This window comes from Limanda limanda, chromosome 4, assembly GCF_963576545.1.
Source record: "Limanda limanda chromosome 4, fLimLim1.1, whole genome shotgun sequence".
Taxonomy (NCBI): Eukaryota; Metazoa; Chordata; class Actinopteri; order Pleuronectiformes; family Pleuronectidae; genus Limanda; species Limanda limanda.
In genome coordinates, this window is record NC_083639.1 from 22,089,916 (window position 1) to 22,111,207 (window position 21,292).

The 21,292-nt window shown below is 40.2% G+C and overlaps 1 protein-coding gene across 1 annotated transcript in view; it reads left to right on the top strand.

The window, feature by feature from the left end:
* fbln2 (fibulin 2) overlaps positions 1 to 21,292 on the top strand; it is a 72,170-nt gene that overhangs the window by 20,212 nt on the left and 30,666 nt on the right. The window contains exons 2-7 of the mRNA XM_061070519.1: positions 7,153 to 7,276; positions 8,954 to 9,083; positions 10,510 to 10,696; positions 15,998 to 16,207; positions 19,036 to 19,149; positions 21,007 to 21,108. Coding sequence (XP_060926502.1) covers positions 7,153 to 7,276; positions 8,954 to 9,083; positions 10,510 to 10,696; positions 15,998 to 16,207; positions 19,036 to 19,149; positions 21,007 to 21,108 — 867 coding nt within the window. The remainder of the gene's footprint in view (positions 1 to 7,152; positions 7,277 to 8,953; positions 9,084 to 10,509; positions 10,697 to 15,997; positions 16,208 to 19,035; positions 19,150 to 21,006; positions 21,109 to 21,292) is intronic.

A 21,292-nucleotide genomic window follows, 5' to 3' on the forward strand; every position in this document is an offset into this window, starting at 1 on the left:
TCAGTCCAAATTTGGGATGTTGACGAGATTTCGTTTTTGCGCCGCTGTGTCATCTTTGGGAGGAAAGCTGTGGCAGAGGCGTCTCATAAGACAACAAGAGCTGGGCACAGGGGTGTTGCTGGGGACATGTATGAGCTGGTCTGACTAGTGTATGAGCTGGGCTGACTGGGCATTATAGGAGCCTGGCATTGCTAAACAAAGAGGTATAACAACAAAGCTGGTAGCCCTGTTGTGTCACAAATAAAAGGGAAAATAGTGAGTGTAAATACTCAACATCATTAATTTATTGGCTTTGCGGCGACAGTTGAATGGCTGTACTGTAGAGCTTTTCTTTTTCTATTTGGTGAACCCTCTACACTTACTCAGGGTAAGCACAGTCCTTCCAAGCCTTCAGTCCATTATACTCCCATCTGCTTTACAGATGGGACCCTGGGGGGATGAGGGAGAAGGAGGGCAGAGTTGAAATGAAGATGATGCTCACGTATCGATGTGGTCATGTTAAAAGCTCGTAAGGGTTTGGGAAATTCAACAATCCTCGGGCTGATCTGAAAACAGGCTGCTGTTCACCAGATGACTTATAGAGATACTGCACGTCCACCAGAGACCAGGATACCCTGCTATTATTTTAGCACTGCGGCTATTTTTACAGCAGCAGGAAGAGCAATCGTTTATGTAAAAATACACCTGTCTTTCCAGGCAAAATTTAAAAAAGGGGCCTGTTGGCAAAAATGTAATGGCTTTGTCGGGTTTGATCTGTGGCTGGAAAAGTTTATTTACTGACAGGAAACTGCAAATTAAAACTTAGTGAGTGAAATGCTGCTCGTGTTTGAACTGCAGCTGCAGCAGCCTTTTCTCCTTACAGAGTTTGGTATGAGGATTAACAGGAGCATGGTTTATAGCTAAAGTCTAACTAGTGCATTACTCATGATTTGATCCAATATAAAAATATGGAAACACACCATATTAAGGTACACATATACATAGGTACACAAATGTGCCTATACGAACTTATTACTTTAATAGTAAATAAAGCCTTAAAGCTCAGTTCTTCAAAGTAAATCAATCAGCACCTTTAAACAAGTGCTTTACCACAAAGCTTTAATAGAGTAACATTATGAACAATAAAAAAGTTTCATTGTCGTTAATATAAATGAATAATATATTTGTTTTTGATGCTAACCAATGGTCTCAATAACAATGACTCATAACAATAAAGGCTGGTTTATTGTTATTTGATTCCTGATGGAAACCACCCAAATTACAAACAGAATAAAAAGCAGAAAGACATCGAGGCTGCTGGTGCTTCCAACATCTGTAATGGGCTGAGCGGAAAAGATTCCACGAGGGAGGGGAGGGGGGCTTTGTTTTCAATTCCATCAACGCATAGCTCAGACCATTCTGTGCAAAACACATTTATGTGAAAGTTTGGATTTGAGCCAGTATGTTAATGAACAGAGACAAAACAAAGAAAAGATAATAGACACAACCAAACATATATAGACAACGATTAGAGACACAGAGAAACTGAATCATAAGGTGACGTTGATACACTGATGAATTCCACATTTTCTTATGTTATGCTCATATCTCAATAGAATTGAAGATATGTGTTACATCTCCAGAACTCATTCTGTTGTGGTCATGCTGGAGTGAACAGGTCGAAATGACTGTACACTGAAAGAGTTCTTCATCCTTTACTAGATTTTTGTATTGCGGTGACTCAATGCTCCTCTGAATATTGAACACTGTTCCTGCCAATCTGCTGCAGAGAGAGAAAGTTACTTCCACTCTGTCTGGTTTATTTTGTTAGGAGGCATATTGATGAATGGCCGTCACTGTGTGTTTCTGGGTGAGAAAAGCTTATGACGGATTCAGAGCGGTGGGAGTTAAGAAAGTTAGCATCCTTGCATTGTTCTAAACCATTACCCGCTCTGGCCTGCTCATATTATTTCCTGAATGCCCAGAGTGTCTCATCAGTCCATTCATACTGGCTGCACAAATAAATACATCGAAAAAGAAAACATTCAGGGCCAGGAAAGGCAGAATCCATCATGTTGTTTGTCTGTTAGGAACTTGGGGAGTTTTTCTACTCAATTACAATGGAGACCATGTAGTTTTGTAATATTCAGCTGGTATCCTTAGAATTCAACTTCACTTTATATCTCTTTCTCGCTATTGTACTTCAATTCCATGCATTTTAATCTGAGTAAGGTTTGATGGTCATTCAGATTCTAAAATGAATGGACTGAAGCTGCCAGTGTTGAGTTTCCATTTCCCCCAGAACTCTATATTTAACAAGATGCAAAGTCCACAGGATTATTTAACACCTGAAACTGTGAAGTGATAAGACACTGATATCAGAAAACAATCTTTAAACTGCTGTTATCAAAATTTAATATATGTTACCTAAAAATTGTTACTTAAACATACAACACATTTGAGTGACTTTAAGCTCTGTCTTTTTGGTTTCACTGGCCAACAGATATTTTTGTAGGAGTTGGAGGATACCAAAAACTGATCTTAAAGGCAAGCGTGAACTGGACTTGGAACTGGATGTGGAAAATGGCATCTGATGATTAAATAATTAAATTAACTGTACTGTATATTGTCATAATGCTGTATAATAATCTACTGCTGTTTACTGTCAACAACCATCTCCTTCAACACACTGTCATTCGATCCACATAGTTACAATATAAAGACATTTAGTTTTGAACAACTTAAAGGCTTATCCAGTCCATTTATTTTAATGGCAGAAGCACAATGGAATACATCATTGTCTTTTGGAAAGTTCAGTTTTTACCTACTTTTACTTCATGTAAGTTCAGAACATCGTCCATCATACTCAACACTAATTGGAAAACAGATTTGGACAGCTCTTATCAATGTGATAAATCAGCAAGGTTAATCAGTTTATTATCACCTAATTTGTACCGAGGGCATCCACGCTACAGAGACGTTACTCGCTGCAAACATTATGTTGTCATGCTGCAGTTGGTGCTTTGTCATGCACTCCCATGAGGCGCAGATGTGTCGGCCATGTGTCTCAGTGTGGTGTGAGACATGTCTGTGTTTAGCTGAGTAATGATGGGCAGGGGGAGTGAGGCCAGGCTAATCAGTCCAGACAAACCCCATGGGAGTTCTTTAAGTGGGAGGATGTGTCTTGGGTTTGGTCTGTCTGCTGCACAACAGACCAATTTAGAAGGGAGGCAGTGCTGCCATCCCAGAAAGAGTGTTGACTCTTTCAACAATAGCTATTGACAAAAGTGAGGTTTCTGGAATATAAATGTATCTGCGTGTTTCCATTGTGTCTCAGGTAATTAGCAGGCTACTCCTCAGTGTTTGGCTTTGTCGGACACTACGGCTGAACCTCATGTTTGGCCTTTGGCAAGCACCCAAGGAACATACTTTACACGACAGTGAGAAAATATACCGCTTCTAACTTTCTCGTTCAGGCTCCATGTGAAAAACCCTGTGCAGTTGTGACTTGAAATAAAGCCCCGCAGTTTCCTTTTCGCCGTACAAATTCAGACACAGCTAATGCTTCTGCTTCTCAGGATCTCTCACACCTACCTTGTTGCTAAAATAACATGTGTGAAAGATGACTGGGACCATGTATCGGAACAACGGAACACAAATTTGGTCTCGCCAAAATAGGTGGTCTTGGTCTGGATCAAACAAACCACGGTTCACTTTATTTACTGTGTGAAAAGATTTGTTTTTGGATAGTTCAGACTTTGGAACTAATATCAGGAAGCTGATGTAGCATCAGCCCATTAAGACTGGATGCAACATGAGTGTACATACCTTTACATGAGGGTTTCATTGAAGAAAAAAACAATGAATATAGCCATGAATAAAATTCAAATTTGTTGTTCACAATGTTTAGGGAAATGACAATGAGTCACAGTAAAAGCCAAATGTTTAAGTTAGCAAATGTTTACTTTATTTAATGTGCTTCAGAGGCTGTGAAATTAAAGTTCAGATGTTGTGTGAGTCATCAACAGTAAAACATTGATGTCAGTGTCTGACATCAATGTTTTTGAAAATGTTTTAAATTACATTACCAGCAAAGCATTGAATAATTGAATTGAATTGAATAATATTATGTTATAGTAAAGGATTGTGTACTTAGCTTTAAAAGAGTCATGGCAGAGACCGAACTACAAAAAGTTGAGTTTCATACATAGCTTCATTTCAAAGCAGTGTGAATCTGTCTAATTCCACAAGCGTCTGTCTGTCTGTATGTTGAACGCTTATTGTGAACCGTTCATCTAATTGTCTATTGTGAATTGCCTGAGAATATGCAGTGTCATTGTGGTGATTTGGACATGCAATGATGCGTTCAATATTAATAAAAAGTGACCAGTGCGCTGTAGCAATGTATGTGTGTCAGACAACGACAGGAAGCTTGCCTTCCTAGTCCTTGGTTAAATTGCAGTAATTTGGTCGAACCACGAATCTTAAACTTTTTTTAGTTTATTTCTTAATAAATTTTATTCTTTTTGTTTTTTCATTCAAGCGCGTATGTAGGCGCTACTCCCCATCGTGACAACAACATTTATAGAATCACATCATTAGTTGCAGGTTTTCTTCAAAGTAAAATTACAACGTTCATTTTGTTTTTGCAATGCTTCATGTTGAACTGAAATAAAGAGCTTTATTTAAAAAAGTTGTGATCTTGGGTCTGAACATTGTGTCAGTTGCTTAACAGACCGGGAATAGCTGACAAGCCATGATTTATACCTAATAGCAGTTGAGTAAGTAGTTCAAACTTGAACCGCACATGTGATCAGTAAAAAAGCAAATCCATTTTAATTTAATGAAACAGGTTCACTATAAAACCTTCAGTGGAGATAAACCAGGTAGGATGAAGTCAAACTTCACTCTGCACACAACGTCCTGCACACAAACAATACAAAGTGACAGTTTATTGTAAAACCGTTTGAGGAAGACAATGAATGACAAGGAATGATGCTGTATAGTAGCTCCAGAGCATTAACACAGGACATGAGAACAGGCATGTTTAGAACGAACACTGCACTAGTTTGAACAATATGCAAATGTTCTGTTGTGTATATAAGCCAGCAATGGTTTATTTAGATGAAAAACAAAAGCTCTTTGTCAGTGGCTTTTCTTCAAAGGGCATAGAGGTAATGTTGCTGTGTGTGTGTGTGTGTGTGTGTGTGTGTGTGTGTGTGTGTGTGTGTGTGTGCGTGCGTGCGTGCGCTGGAGCTAGTATGTGGATAAAGGCAGCAGGGTGAGACGGCTTTGGGTCTGACGTGGAGGTGATGGGGAAGCTGACGAGCTTGTGGCTCTCAGTAGTGCCAGACAGCGAGGGGGGGGCGTTTTGGTCTGTAGGAAGTGAAGAATGTCAGTGATTGCTATGACGGTTGCCACATCAGCACTTGACGTAGGCAAGGTTTGCTTTAAAATGCATAACTGGAAGAAACAAGGATTTTTCTGAAAAGCATCAGCATAAATGTGAGATTTAGAAATATGAAATGCATTCATTCATTTCTTTAAGAGATTTAATGGGATCGCGGCTTAAAACGTTCCATGCTCGTTTCTTTGCATGATGACATTGAAATGATGCCATTTTTCCTCTGAATAAGTAGACGGCAAATTGGAGATGGTTTTGAAGAGAAGTCATTGCTTAGATTTTATTTTGGTAATAATTTCACTGAACGACTGAAATGGCCTTTTAGTAATGACAGTTGATTGAATTCACAGAGCCATTCATAAGGCTTTCATATGCCAGCTTCATCAACCAGTCAGTCGAGCTCTCACGATGATTCATCATCAACTGTGATTGAGTGAATAAAATAAATGAAAAGCATTATGTCAAAACCAAATCAAATTACGGCCAATAATTAAGTTTTTTGACAAATCACCCACAAAAAACTAAGTAAAGCCTATTCTAATTCTGTCAACAACACCTGAAAAGGGTAATAAAAGTGAGGTTCATGTCTGAGCTGTTGCTCTGGAAACATTCCAATTTTGGTGATGTGACATTTGATTGTCACGTCACGTTATTTGGTAAATGACAAAACCACAAACAAATGATATTCTTACCCCAGCTGCACTTTTACAAGTAAAAGTTTCTTGTCCAACAACAACAGGTCGACATCAATCCTGCATCCTTTGTCCTCTTTTAGCTCTCGCCAGCTCTGTTACTCTGCCACCTTTTCTTTTACTCTTCCTTATTTCGTCCAACAACTTCCCATTCATTTTCTTCTGTGGCTCTGCCAGGATGTCTTCATTGAGAATGGTGAGCGAGTTGTCTCTTATAGCTGGCAGGTAGCAGTGGCTTTGGTTGTTTGTGTGTGAAGTGTGCAGGTCGTAATGTTCCAGCATGGTACACTAGAGTTACATAGTCCAGTTCTAGGTGTCCAGGGGGCGCTGTGGCAATGACAGAAATGCCTGTTATTAATTTGTGCTTCTGATTTCTAAGCTGTTATTTTAAGGTATTACAACTACCTAGTGTTGCATTAATAGTTACACCACATATACCCATACATAAATATACGCAATTCATCAGGTCTTACAATCTCATCTCATTGAGGCATTATCTATGTATTATTAGTTTGCTGACTTACATCCCTCTTATAACTGTCAATGTACATAATTTAATCCCTAAAAAAAAGTAATCTTTCCTGAGAAATTATAACTTCTGATATATTTTATTAAAAAATTCACGAGCATATGCAATGCAGGTGTTTTCAGTTCATTCAGACGATTCATCCCGGAGAGTTTCATGTTTGTCCAAACCTCAGAGGTGATTCATCTGCATGGCACTAGAAGTTAAACACTGACTCTGTCACACTGAGGACTCACATTCAACTTGTGTGAACTATTTATAGAAGAAACTGAGACCTGAGTAAAAAGTTTCCAATCATAAAATGGGCTACTGTACTCTGGTGACAGGGCTGCAGCTCCTCACTCAGCTGTGGAAGTCTTACAGGCGCCTTTAGAGCCTGGTGCAGTCTACCATATGTTTCTGTCAGACTGCTCACCCTGCACTGCTCAAGCCTCCGTCTGTTCCATACACTGTAGCAGAGCAGACATGGATGGATTTACTGCATTTCTGTTTTTATTCCATCAGTCTTGTGTGTGCTGATGTATGCATACCTGCATGTCTCTGTGCCGCAGGTCCAGGTGCTTCTGCTGAGGAGCTGCTGCAGAGCTGCTGCGCTGCTGGTCAGAGATGGTTCGCTGAAAACCTCCACTGCAACCTCATGCCTCTGCTGACCAATGACAAGCACTCTGTATGCAGGTAAGTGACGTGGCCTTAGGTGTCAAATAGTTTCAGCTGTACAGAAACCCTTGGAAGCTGCTTTGAGGAAATAAATAATCAAATTGGTAGGATGAAACGTTGGTGGATGGGAAAGGTCCACCATCCCAGGCGTTAGCATAAGTGCTAGGCCCCAGTTACTTTTCCAGTGAAATAAAGCTTAACATGAGATTATTTTAAAGGGGCCTGCCACCAATTTCACAACAGATTAGTCCTTGTACTTGTAAAGTCTGAGAAGAATACAGCTTAGTTTTACAGAGAAAGAAAGCACATACAGTTTTGAGATTTAAGGTTTATTTAGTCAGTTAAGTTATTTGGGTGTCATATGGACACTGTGCGGCCCAGTCAGGATATCTCTACATCTGCTTCGATTTTTAACATTCTTCTTGATCTGTATTTTCTGTACATGGTGCCAAATCCCAAGGCTCTTTAGAGAGAAAAGGTCAAGACCTTAACAAATGCCAGAGACATGTATGCGGAGACGATAGACAAGACCTCAAATCTCAAGAAGACCAGCGCTGCTCCCGTGAGAGCGGTGTGGCCGCTGCAACCTGATAACATTGGCGTCTAAAAGACAATCCCTGTTGCACACATGCCACTCACACGGCCGCTCACGCAGACAGGTTGGCCAGAGTGTCAGGGTGGGCAGCCTGCCTTTGGGCCGGTGGGAGAAACATTAGGGCGAGAGGCGAGAGGAGGAAGGATGAAGAGAGACATTAAGGCTGCATTCACATTACTGTGTTTTCATTCCAAAGCACGTCAACTACAGTAACACCTGGAGTCCGCACTTCTCCATTTTAAGAGCGGCTAAAACAGAGAAGTTTGAAACCAATGCTTTCAGATCTGGATGGACGGAAAACAGAGATGTTTTGGAAACAATGATGTAGACACAGGAGCTTGCTGATTGGGTCGTTTCGGGTTAGGGTTTTTGTTTATTTATTTGTTTATTTAGAAGGATCCCCATTAGCTCTACCCTAAGACAGAGCTAGGGTTAGCCTTCTCTGATTCGTCAGTCTCCTTTCACGTGATCCCCCTCTGGAAGAAAACAACCAATATCTGCCTTAGCTACCAGTGTAAAACAGAACATGAATAATCAATAACAAATGTTGCTGAGCCTGTTGTCTTTGCTAACAGCTGTTAAATTCTACATTTTACAATAATGCAACTGCTTACATGCTTAAAATGTGAGCTATTGTTCACCCAATTTGTGTAAAGACCGGCACTCACTCACATGCCTAGTGCATATGATTGGTCACATGATATGCATATGCACAGTGGTCGTTTAGTTATAAAATAGTGTTTTCTAACGGACACTTAGTGCTATGGATGTAGCCCTAACAACATTTGTTTGAATTGTATATAAGTACCGTCAGAATGGTTATAATGATGAAAGTAGAGACTCTTATAGTCAAAATATTGTCATTAATAAATTAATAATCATTAATAATAGCATAATAAAAGTAATAGTTAAAATATTTTTTTAAAGTTGATAGAGAGGTCTTGCAAAACCTTACTTATATTTATATTTAATATTTTGTTACTCGTATGTGGCTTGATGCAGAACATGTACAGTAACTGTAAAGGTTTTATTGATTAACATGTGTGTTTCTGTGTGTGTTTGTGTGTGCGTGTGTGTATGTGTGTGTGTGTGTGTCTCAGTGTGGTACAGAATCACTGCTGTCTCAGCTCAGTGAAGGAGAGCCAGTGTGACACAGGTATGACTTCAGCCAGACGAGGCGACACGTGTGAAGTGGATCAGGAGGACCAGTGCTCAGACGACTCCTTCCAGGTACATCACTGTGCTGTTTTGCAACAGTTAGGATGTCTGCCACAAAGTAGTACTATAATTAGATGGCACGCAGTGTAGAGTGCGGGAGAAAGATGACTGAGTCATCAGGGATGATAATGCCCCCATTCTCTACCCACTAAGGTTTGTAGAAAACACTGAGCTGATTACAGGTTGTTACTTTTACCTCTTGAATAGACGATGAGCTGTTTTTGTGAGTCAGGTTGCGTGGGACTCACGGTTTCAGATAGTTCAAAACAACAAAAGAGTGAATCATCAGCTGTGGTTGGGTGCTGTGAATCCTGTAGAACTGTCACAGTAACATGACCTGCTTTTATACATGGACTTTTTGGACTTTCTCTGACCAGCCCCCATGTAGAGGGACAATGCACAATGTCTCTGGACAAAGTCTCAATGAGGCAATGTGGGAAAATAGGAGATCGTCAGCAGGATTCACCTAGATCTATGTTGATGACCTTTCTAACACGGGAAGCAAAAGCAGAGCCACACATGTAGAGGACACAGAGAAAGATGTCAGAAGAGCTTTTTGTGTTAAGGACCATGAAATCTGGGCTGTAATCGTAAACATGTGATGTCTGCAGCATTACGTTCTTCCCCTGTCTGCTGCACCAGCCCTCACCTGAACACTCTGGAGATTTCTGTGTAGTTGTGAATGCCTCTAAGTGGAGGTTCTCCTGCTGTGTTGTTCATATGGGAAAGGCAAACTCCTAAGAAAGTCCCTACAATTGGAGAATGTTCTTGTCTGAAAAATGGCTACAGTAAGAACTGACTGTGTCTGTCTATTTGAGCCTTTAAACTAAATATAAATATCCAGGAATGTTTTGGTGTTTCGGCCAGAGTGAGACTTCAGTTTGAGAAACCAGCAGGGAGGCTTTCCTAAAGGTTAGACAGCTTATTTGTGTTTATTGGCAAACAGCTCAAACATTTGGCAAAGTACTGCCAACAAAAAACCTCCTGTTTCTCTTTGTGCCCTTCAGACCTGTGAATACTTCCATGTGGAAACTGGAGTCACTCCTTTGGTCAGTGTCAGCTCAAAAAGCATTCATTGTTTCTCCAAACCTGGTGGTTTTGCCCTCGAGCCAACTGTTCATGTGTTGAGGCGGCAGAGCCAAACCACAGTGCCAGGTCATTGTGTTTTAAGGAAAGCTAAAAAAAAAAAGGGGGAAAGCCTGCTTTGCTTTGCATGACATGTGGTTCAACTTGAAGCTGCAGCTGAAATCCTTTGCAGTGTGTTCACAGGGTTGAATTTGCCCACTTGCCTGTGTGGCGGATACCTGTCCCCCTCCTCAGCTGTTTGCTAATCAGGGCTAAAAGTGGAGTGCCATAAAGAGAGGTAGTGATTAGAGATGTGAAGGGCACGTTACTGACACACTCCTAATAGGCTCTGCTAATGCGTCTGGATGTCCAGGTGTGCTGCAGCTGCTGTGCCCTTGGCTTACGAGTGCGCGGCGAAGGAAGGGGCTGTGATGCTCACCAGTACCTGAGCTACCCGTGTGGTCACGTCTTTCTCACCTGCTGCGAGGAAGAGGAAGGTCCCAGCCAGATGCCGCTGAAGAGAAAGCAGAAACCCAGACCAACTCCTATTCCAAAGAAAGGTACCTGTTATCCACCACACGGCAATTTGTCTCGACACTGAGCTTTTGACATGGAAAAGAGATTCATCACATTCATAGTTGCTGTCAGGATTAACTGATTGAAAAGTATAAAACTCAGTTCAATAGTCAGAGCTGTTCTTAGAAGATGTATTGACGCTTTATGTCATATCACATGATCTTCACAACTAGATGGAGGTGTTCCCCAAAAAGGTCACATTTTAAGATGCATTAATAAGAGGATTTCTCGTGATCAAAAGAAGAAAAAAATGTCAAGATCTTTTCTATAACGTCTGGAAAAACTGTTTTTGCCCATGAAAATCATGTGTTGTGACTAAAACATCCAGAAGAACTCACTTTCATGTGTACGCTTTGTAAAATAATTCTCATTTCCAAATTGTTACCAACATGTTTTCAAGAATTAAGCACAGTTAAGTTCTGTATGTGGATTATTTAGCCTCTCTCGACTAATCAAAGTTCTTAACCACACAACATTCATTCAATCCATCATATACCAAAGGACACACACACACATTTGAGCCAGTGAGCTCTTAGTTCATGGAAAGCCAGCCTGTTCCCATCATGCAGTGTGGTTTAACAGTTGGCAGAGAACAAGGGGAACTTGCAGCTACCTCGATTTTTGGATGTTGTCAAAGTCTGGCCAAAACCTGACTGACACCTTTTGAGTTGATGTCAAACAAAAAGAAAGCGAACCAATCCTCAGAGTCAGATAAAGGAAGAGATTTAATACGTTGTGTTCAAGGATCTTCCTGAAGCTGCTTCACCACAATTGTCCCAATGTGTGATACTTTGCAGCTGTGAACAGCTCCTTTGCAGACAGGGATTCTATGTGAATATCCTACAGAATCAAAACCTGCTCGGAGTTGGTATGTAGACTGGAACTGGGACAAATACACATGTCTCTGAACTAGATATATACAATAATATTTGGCTGCAGTTAAAGGAGTACACGACTGATTTAGCATTGCACTCCAATAACAGTCTCACAATGCACAATATGTGACATGTAAAGATAAACATCAATGTAAAGCAACGTAAACCTCCTTGTAAAATATGTTACACTATAAAAACTACTGGAGCCAATAGACTCGCAAGATAAAGAACTGTCACAACCTTGTAGTCTTCAGATACATCAATGCTGACTCAGGTGGCGTCAGATAAGGACATTTATCCCATTTCACTATAGACTCTGTGTAAAAAAGGACGACATTACAGCTCCCAAGAGTGAAGCCAAGTTTGATCTTGATTTCTTCCGGGTGGCTCGATGCAGAACTGGTAGTAAACACCACCTCCTCAATGTTAGTGGAAGGGATATTGACCAAAAAGTCAAAGTACACATTTAAAACATTGTTCTCAAAGATGGTGTGCGTCATTTTATGTAGTTCTATGGGCAGCTGTGCTCAGGAGGTAGAGAGGGTTGGCCATTAACCAGAAGACCAGTGTTTTCGATTCCTGGCACCTCCAGTGTGCGTTCTGAATTGTTCTTGGGCAAGATACTGCCCCTCAAATTGCCCCTGATTAGCTGTGGCAAAAGTATACGTATAGTGTGTGATAGAAAAGGGACTGCAAATGGAATGCATGAGTGTTTTTGTGAATGGGTCGACATATGCTTTGAGTGGTTGATAAGACTGGAAAAGTGATATCAAAATATAATCAATTTACCATTATTATCAGAGTCATGAAATGTCTTGATTGACAGCTGACTCTGACTAAGAATTGGTCAAGTTTGTGATTTGGCGGCACCTGTATACCATGAATTTAAACCAAAATCACTACTGATTGGGGCTATGGCTCCAAATGACATCATTATTGCAAGCTGGAAACAAACTGGTGACAAGCTGGTGACAAGTTGGTGACACTCATATCTGGGATATTTTGGCTTCAATTGTGTACAATGGGAGGATGTGTGGATGCATCATCCATCTTTATATGCTGTCTATGGATTTAACACACCTTTTGCATGTGTCCACATATAACCCCCCCCCCCCACACACACACACACACACACACACACACACACACACACACACACATATAATGAGTATTTCTTCTGCACTAGTTTTAACTTGCCTCCTCAGCATGTCTGCCAACTACTTTTGTTGTCACTGTGGTTGTTGTGGCTTTAACAGACTTTGCAGCGTACTTAAGCCATCTGAGGTGGAGCCATTGCTGTTTTGTCCTCGTTGAAGTGCATGTCAGAGGTGGAGCGGGGGCTGAGTTTGATCTTCCAAGAGACAGATGCTCTTGGTTGATCGGTCAGGAGTCATGTTGCCATTCGGAGTAATGGGGAAAGATATATGCAAGCTGGGATGAATCAGGAACAGATGGCTGCTCAGGCTGTCATCTCTCTACTTGTGCCAGCAAAGTTTCCCTCTGTCTCTGATCCATCACGTACATAATGCCAGCCACATTTGCATCCATGAATTCTTAAGAAAATGAGGTTGAGGATAAACATGCTTCATGCTAATTATTGCAATATCCATTTGTTTGTACATCTCCCGAACAGCGGTTTGAATACTGGTGCTTTAGTTGGGTGCATTTGATGCATATATCTTGTTTCCAGCTTTAAACGCCTTGAGAAGGGTTGATTTTGATCAATGACAACAGCGTCGATGGGTGAAAATAACACTTATTATTATGGATTGGTATTGGTATGACAACACATTTATAAGTCTGTAAGTCAGTTACTTATTTTCTCTGAGTATCAGTCTCCCCCAGAAAAGCACATGTATCATCCCCAATCACTGATATGTGATTTGAGAAACCTTTGTTCATCTTTCCAGTTCATGTCTCGGAGTGGAAGCACAGCATGGATCGGCAGTTCATTATGAGTCAGCCCTCGTGGCTGTGCTTTATTGGGAACTGTTGAATGTGGGTATGATGGTAAGGTGAGGTCAGTCTCAACGCTGCCTCCCTGCTGTTATTTCGTTCACAACATCAGAGGAATTCCTCCTAATCCTGCCTTTTAATCGACTCGGCTCTAACCATTGACAGAAGCTCATTTCCTTCAGCTTTAAAATGGGAAATTTGAATGATGTCATTCTGAAGTGGGAATCGTTTAACCTTCTAAAAGCTGTGAAAGGTTTAGAAGCTGCACAAGAACTGTTCAAGCTCTCAGGCACACACACACACACACACACACACACACACACGTACTCAAGATGCATGAAGTATGCCTTTACCTTGTGAGTGTTTTACGGATGAGAAAATGGATGAGGATGCATTGTAATTATTTCCATGGGGGATATGTTTTTAGTCTTATGATTCACTGCCTTTTAATTAAAACAGACAACATTTAATCGCCCTGCTCCTCTGAATTTCAACTCCAGGTAATGACTGTGAGAAATCTTAAAACAGACGAGTGGGACCATGATTGTTTCAGTAAACTTTGTGCCCTGACTTTTTGACAGTGCATGTGAAGCATTGGTATGAACATGCAGGGGGGTGCTGTGAGTTTTTGGATAGTCTTGATTAGGCAAACCAACAAAAAAGTGTGGTTTTCTTTTTGCCTTCAGGTTTTTACTTGACAGATTAAAGGGATACTCCTCCAAAGTCACTCATGAAAATCAGTTTACTAGTCATGGTCACAATGTCACTTCACTGTTAGTATAGTGCTTTCTGTGGATCTGCACGGAGCTTCGTAAAGTCTGAGGAAATGACACAAGTAACAAGACTTGAGGTATCGGCTTACAAAGACAAAATGTGTAAGAGAAACTATAAACCAGGGATGTCAGGTTCATGCATACCAGTCAGGAAAGGTTGAGTGAGAGACTTGAACTATTGGTGTTATGGGAAATGTAGGACCAAGTGCCTGTGCATGACACACACTAGAGACTACAAATCAGGAAATTTCAGCCTCTGCTCTTTTCATTTTGAACATTCCACTTTTAGTAAAATGCTAAATTGCTTTAGAGGGGAGTCATGACACCTGACTAATTGCACAAATAATCTATGATCTGACAGTTGGATTTATGGCATGACAGCAATTAGTCCCTGCTGTCTTGCAGTGTGAGAAGTTCTTCAATCTGATTTCCCATCATTTACAATTTGTAGCTTAACTTTGCTTTGCTGTGATATAATTAAAACATAGCAGTAAAATAGAGACAGCCCATTTTTTCAGGGTCTTCAGTACTGTACATGTACTAAAGCTACAGCCTCACCAGCTGTTTAGAGGACATGGAAATAAAGGAGCATTGTTTGTGTACTGCAGCGTAGAGCCTTTAAGCCATATTGTTATTATATAAATACAATTGTAGTGAGACCTACAATATTTGAATAATAATAATAATAATAAAACATACCCAGATAACCGTGCATATTTGTTTCCTCATTGGTTTTGATTGCAGGTGTATTCTTCCCTGAACCAAACAAAGAGCAGTTAAGAGCAGCTACTGTTGCTTTCAAATCTAATATCCTTTTACCTTGGCTCCAATACAGTGGTTGATTCAGTCTCGAACAGTAATTATTATAATATAGCCAGTGACCCTAGATGATACAGTCAGCTTAAGGTCAGTTTTGTAAGCTTGCAATGCTGTTTTTTGCGACCTGGGTTAGAGCTGATAAAAAATAGGAATCCATCCCTCACAAATTTCCCCTTGACTATTTGATTTTAAAAACGTGATTGAAGATAATTTAACCATCTAGGTATGATGTATTGCTTTCCTGTGGCTCAAGTTTAGGAAACCCATGGAGATTGTTATGGCATTAAGAGAAATTCAAAGTTTGTAAAGCTTATTGTGTCTAGTTCCAGTGGCTAAGCTTGGCAATGCTTTAAAGAAGTGTGATGTAATGCAATGTTCCAGGCTAATAAAGGCTTCAGTGCCTGGTTAGCTCACATTAAAAGTGTGATAGACATGGTGTGATATGTGCCCTATTATAAGCAGTAAACAAAAAAGTGTTTTTCACTCATTACATCATGCCATTCCCTCTCTTCTCAATCCGATAGCTTTTTAAAAACACTTTACCATCTTGTGTATTTCTTTTCCCAGTACTTCACTCTCACATTAACGTGCTGTGGTCACAAGAGCTCTAAAAATGCGTGATGGTTTGACCCTTACCAAGTAAAAAGTGTAACTGGTTTCTTGTAATTATGATAATTTGGGTATTGAAACTCAGGATAAAAGAGTCACTTAAAACACTGTAGATGTAAATGTTAAAGAGGAGCAGATGTTGTTTTGTGTCTTCAAGTCAGTTTCATGAGGTACATGTGCAGCATAAATTATCCAGCCAATCTGTTGTCTCCAATTTGAGACCTCACCAATCCTCTTCTCTCATTCCTTCCAGTCTCAGACAGCAAGTACCCCAAAGAGGCCTATTCCATCAGTACCACAGATGAAGCTGCCAACGTGGTGAATGAGCAGGAGGATGTGGATGAGTGTCAGCTGTATGCAGGCCAGCTGTGCCAGCACAAATGCACCAACATGTGGGGTTCCTACCTCTGTGACTGCCACCAGGGTTACATCCTGCAGAAAGACCAACACTCCTGTGCACCAGGTACTGTAAATCACCTTCAGAGGGAAATGTCACTTTCACATAATGAGCTTCTTGCTGTACATTCCAGAATTTGGTAGAATAAGCCTGGCATCCTCTTACTTTAAGTTGGAAAAACCCAGTGAACTAGTGGGGTTTACTTCAGTATTTAACAGATTTTTGGGCCATAAATGCATAATGGTCCCTTATTATGCTTTCATAATTCATGCATTTGAAGTTAACAAAAACCTGGCAATGAGCAGTACACCTACTGAACTTTCCTGTTTTTATTAGCATTATACAGTTCACCAAATGTAAGTCTAGGTGCTTCATTAATTAAAGTTGGAATACCCACAGACGACAGATTACTGCTGAATCCTCCAATTCTCATAAAGCAACTTTATTGCATCTTTTATTTAATGCTCATTGTCCGGTATACGACCACATCAAATTTGAAGCTTGTAGTTTGTACCACAGGCTATCTTAAAAAAATATCTTTTCATTCCACAGTTTCCATTAGAATTTGATGTATTAAAGAGGATTTCCTGAATGATGGCAAAAAAAGAATGAATGCAGGTTTACACTACATTGATCACTATTGTTACGTGACTAAAGGACTTAGTTAATAAGTTATGCTATTGCTACATATTGGATTTTTCAGATTTCAACTGGCGATACAATAACCGCGGTTTCATGATGTCACGGTTTCATAATCGTAAGAATTGTAAAACTTTGTTGTCCTGCATGTCGCGAGTCAAGTTGTTGGTGTGCATCAGTCAGAGGGAACTGATGTACCAGCCTTATATTCAGCAAAAAAACGAAATAAATCTGCAGTGTGGGAGCATTATGGATATCTAAAAAATGACCAGGGTATCTATTGAAGGGGAATATCCAATATGCAGAACGAGCTGGCATAAAGTGACGGCCAAAGGTTCAATGCTGAACAAGCAACATCACTGGATTGACAAAAGAAGCTAATGCTTACAATGGCTATATGCAGCGATAGCAAGACTATATCCTTTAAACCATTGTGGAAGAAGAGTGTATGGTAAGGTTACATACTTAAAAGGTTAAAAGTCAATCAAACTTTAAACAAACAAAAAAAAAAGGAAATATCTGTTTCATGATGAGTTTGTCCATCACCTCTTTTCAACCCTTCAGCTTGCATGATGTTTAGATTTAGAATCGGTTTCCATTGCACTCTGTCAAATTTAGCTTTTATCCACCACGCCGGCTTTTTTCACCTGACTAAAGCCTAAAAGGTTTTTTGTGATATTTAATTTTTGGTGTTTTCACTCAAGGTTTTTATATCCACATGTTGAAAAGGCCCATTTGCACAGACAGGTGCATGCACTTACTGACAGTGTTGTTTGTTGTCATTTCACTACAGGGTCATTCAGCTGCGTTATCTTCATTAACTGAGTTTTCTTCAGCAGACATTTTTATCAAAGCCAATGGAAGAGTTTTGGTGGCGATTTTCCAGCCATTTGTCAAATTGTTTGTGTGAATTTGAAGTACCTTGTATGTTTGCAACTGTTTTAATGTCTCTTCAACATTCAGAATCTGTAATGTAACAACATGTTAACATGCTTACCAAGTTGAACATGTCTTCTTCCACATCCTCAGATAAACTACAGCAGTGGTAGGCAATTGGCAGCCTCAGTCGATTAATATCTGTTACGGCAGATGATATGGATAATCTGATTATTTTTATTTCACCATATCAGACTGACACAGATAATCATGGGAGTCACTTGTGCTGATCTCCGTCATAGCAACAACATTTTCAAAATCACTTCCACTTCACATCACTGCCTTAACAAGTTGTCTTCAAAGTAAAGGCATTATTTGTGTTTTGTTGCTGTAATGCTTTTATTTTTAGCTGAATTACAGAGTTTCTGTTATGAAAAAATATAAAGGGGTTCTGAACAAGCAACATTGTGCCGATGCTTAACAGACCTGTAAAATAGCCAATATTTAATTAATGAAAACACCACACCAGTTCAGTAAATAATTTAAACATGTATACAAATCCACACACATGAACAGTTATAAAGAAAATTCAGTTATGAACATTGACTATAAATCTTTATTGCAGATAAACACAAAGTTTCCTAACTTTTCTCTGCACCACAGACCATTTGTAAAACGATCTGCACACAACATCCAGCACACAAATTGATGTATTGTAGAGCTGTCTAATGACAAACCTTCCCTATAATAATTCTAAAGAAGCTTTACAGCATTAACACACGACAATAAAATAGCCCACTCCAAACAGGAAGGTTTAGAACACTACACTAGTTCTTTAGCCTGTATACTGTATAGTCGTCTTCATAGTTTTTCAAATGCAGTTAATGTTGTTCCCTACTTGACCTTGTGTTTCATCGGTGACACTAAAGTAGATGATGATTGGAATTCACTCAAAGGAGATGAAGGAGTTTCTGTACCATAAAACTATAGTATTTTACTTCCATTTAAAGCTTAACTACTTGAGTCTTTATCCTACATGGTCATTTCTCTATGATTATGCTGTGGTTAAACCAATAGCTCGGGTTCATCATCATTCTAATGGCAGTTGAACGAGAGCCATTTAAACCTGCTCATCAAAATTCCCTGCAACCACAAATGAAAGATAATTTATTCCCAGACCTCTCCGTGCTCTATAAAAGAGAATAACGACAAAAGCATCCGGCTCAGGTCAAATGTGACTTGCATTTTGGGAACATATAATGAGTTTAATTTCAGTTTTTTCAAACTGGTTTCATAGATCAGAAACATAAACATCCCTTGTGGTCCTTCATTTACGGTCATGTTTGTTATGTTTTCTGATATTGTGTTTCTTTGTGCAGTGAGTCCTGATGAGGACAACAGAGTCCGAGAGGACGGTCCTGCTGTGGTCCCAACACAGACTACTACCACCAGTACTACCACCAGCAGCCCTGTCCGCCTCAATCCATGTACAGGTATTGCCAACATTACACTATAATGCACTTTTCAGTTTGCATGGAATGTATGCATTTAGAGGAAACATATATATATTAATATGGAGGCAACAACTACGAGGCAGTGACTTTGTATTAGGTCTCCATTAAACCCTGCGCATACATGACCATGGCAAATGTGGAAATACTTATAGTAGCTTAATAACACAATCCATATAGAAACCTAAATATATATGTATAACTCTCAAATGGATTTACTCTTCTTATTAAAGGAATAATATAAAAACAAACCTGTGTGGGTTGGGTTACTGATCTCAGCGAGTAAGATAAAATATCCAGGTATAATGCACATCATGTAATGTCAGGTATAAACATCTCTTCAAGCCGTTTGAAACAACCAGTCACTCCTGCAGTACATACAGTGGCCATCAATATGAGCTCAAGTTCCCAGTTTATAATGACAAAGTAGAATAATTAGCAAACGTATTTAAAGTCAAAATCTCTCTTAAACAAAAGTATTCTGACCCTTTGTTGTCTTCCACTGTTTGCTTTATTAATTTTGTGTCCAAAACGTAACTGTTCTTTGGCTGACTGGTTGAATTGGACATAGTTCAGAACACACATGTGTATGTTAAGTCCCACAGTGCACCCTGCGTGTCAGAAACTTCCATAGACCTCTGAGATCAAGCTGTGGCATGTCATAGACCAGGGATAGGCTATAAAACCAGAGCTAAAGCTTTGAATGATCCCAGGAGCACAGTGACCTCAACAAAAATAGCAATTTTATCCATATACATTTACTTTTACAACACAGTAAAGTGTGTGAATCAATGAAGCCACTGTGAACTGTTCTTTTTGAATTTTGAAAGTAACTGAACTCCAGATGCCATGCTAATTGACCTCATTGAAAATAATAAGTGATGTATTGTATTCAAGGAAGCCCCGGGGACGTCATTTTCAGGCTTTAAGAGATTCTGCCAAAATCACTTCACCTATAAAAGGTAGCTGTGAACAAGGTTGGAGGTTCTCTTTAGAATATAAAATGTGATTTGTAGATTTTGGCTTCTGATATTCACCTCCCGCTGTGACTTCCTTCTTCGTGGATCACTCCTCTAGGTAAAGCTGTGTGTAACAGCTTTATGTGTAATGGGTGATGACAGCGTTTGGGGCTTTTTAATTTAAGGCAGTCAAGTGTGCAGGCAGTCACTGGTGTCTCCAGTCTCCAACTCGTCTAGAGCCCAGTAAGCCGGATACATCTGCTCAACACATCAGCTGCTTTTATTGAAGCAAAGCAAGTAGACTGGGCTGACATGTGTCCAAGTGCTGCCTGACGGGGGTGAAGGCTCCCTCCTGCAGTAAAACCAACTGCAGCATGAACTTTCACTGATAAACTGTCCAGCCATAGTTAATCTGCTGTGTTTACGCTGCTGTAGCTTCATGAGCTGAATCGTGATAAAGTCAGGAAGGGATCAGGCCCAGAAACCCTTAATCCCCTGGAGTGTACACCAGGATCGTACAAAAGCCTTGCTCCTTCAAAGTGTCTCTGCCTGTTACTCATACGAATATCCTGATCAATGTATGGAGCGGCCTTCTGGCACTTCACCGCTGCAGAGCTTTTGTGAAGGATGTGTGAGAAATGGTGGTTGAAACCGCTCCTGTTCCTCTTTGTGACAGGACCACGGAGCTGTTTAATAGCGAGAATTGATTCCGTTGAGTTGAATGCTAGAGGTCATGAGAGGCACTGAAATAGCAGGGAAACAGCATGAAGATTAGAAAGTGAAGACATTATTAGGGAAGACTGTCCTGGAGACAAAGCCACATGCAATCTGAAGATGACTGAGGTCATGCTGCTCATAATTTTCTTTGTCTCTCTTGTAGAAAATGGTCCCTGCAGTCAGCAGTGTACAGCAGTGGCAGGCCAGGCTCGCTGCTCCTGCTTCCCAGGCTTCTCACTGATGACAGATGGACGCATGTGTGTAGGTAAGGTTTGCCGCTTCCTCTTGTCATGTTACCCCTGGCAGTAATTGGAGCAATTCACAAAGCTCGTCTATGTGTGTCCCTTAAGCTGTCTTCCTCAAGCTGGGTTTGCACAAGGCGACAAACAAGCTGACACCATCAACAACACTTGCACAAATGAACAATAACAAACACATACAGCCAAGGC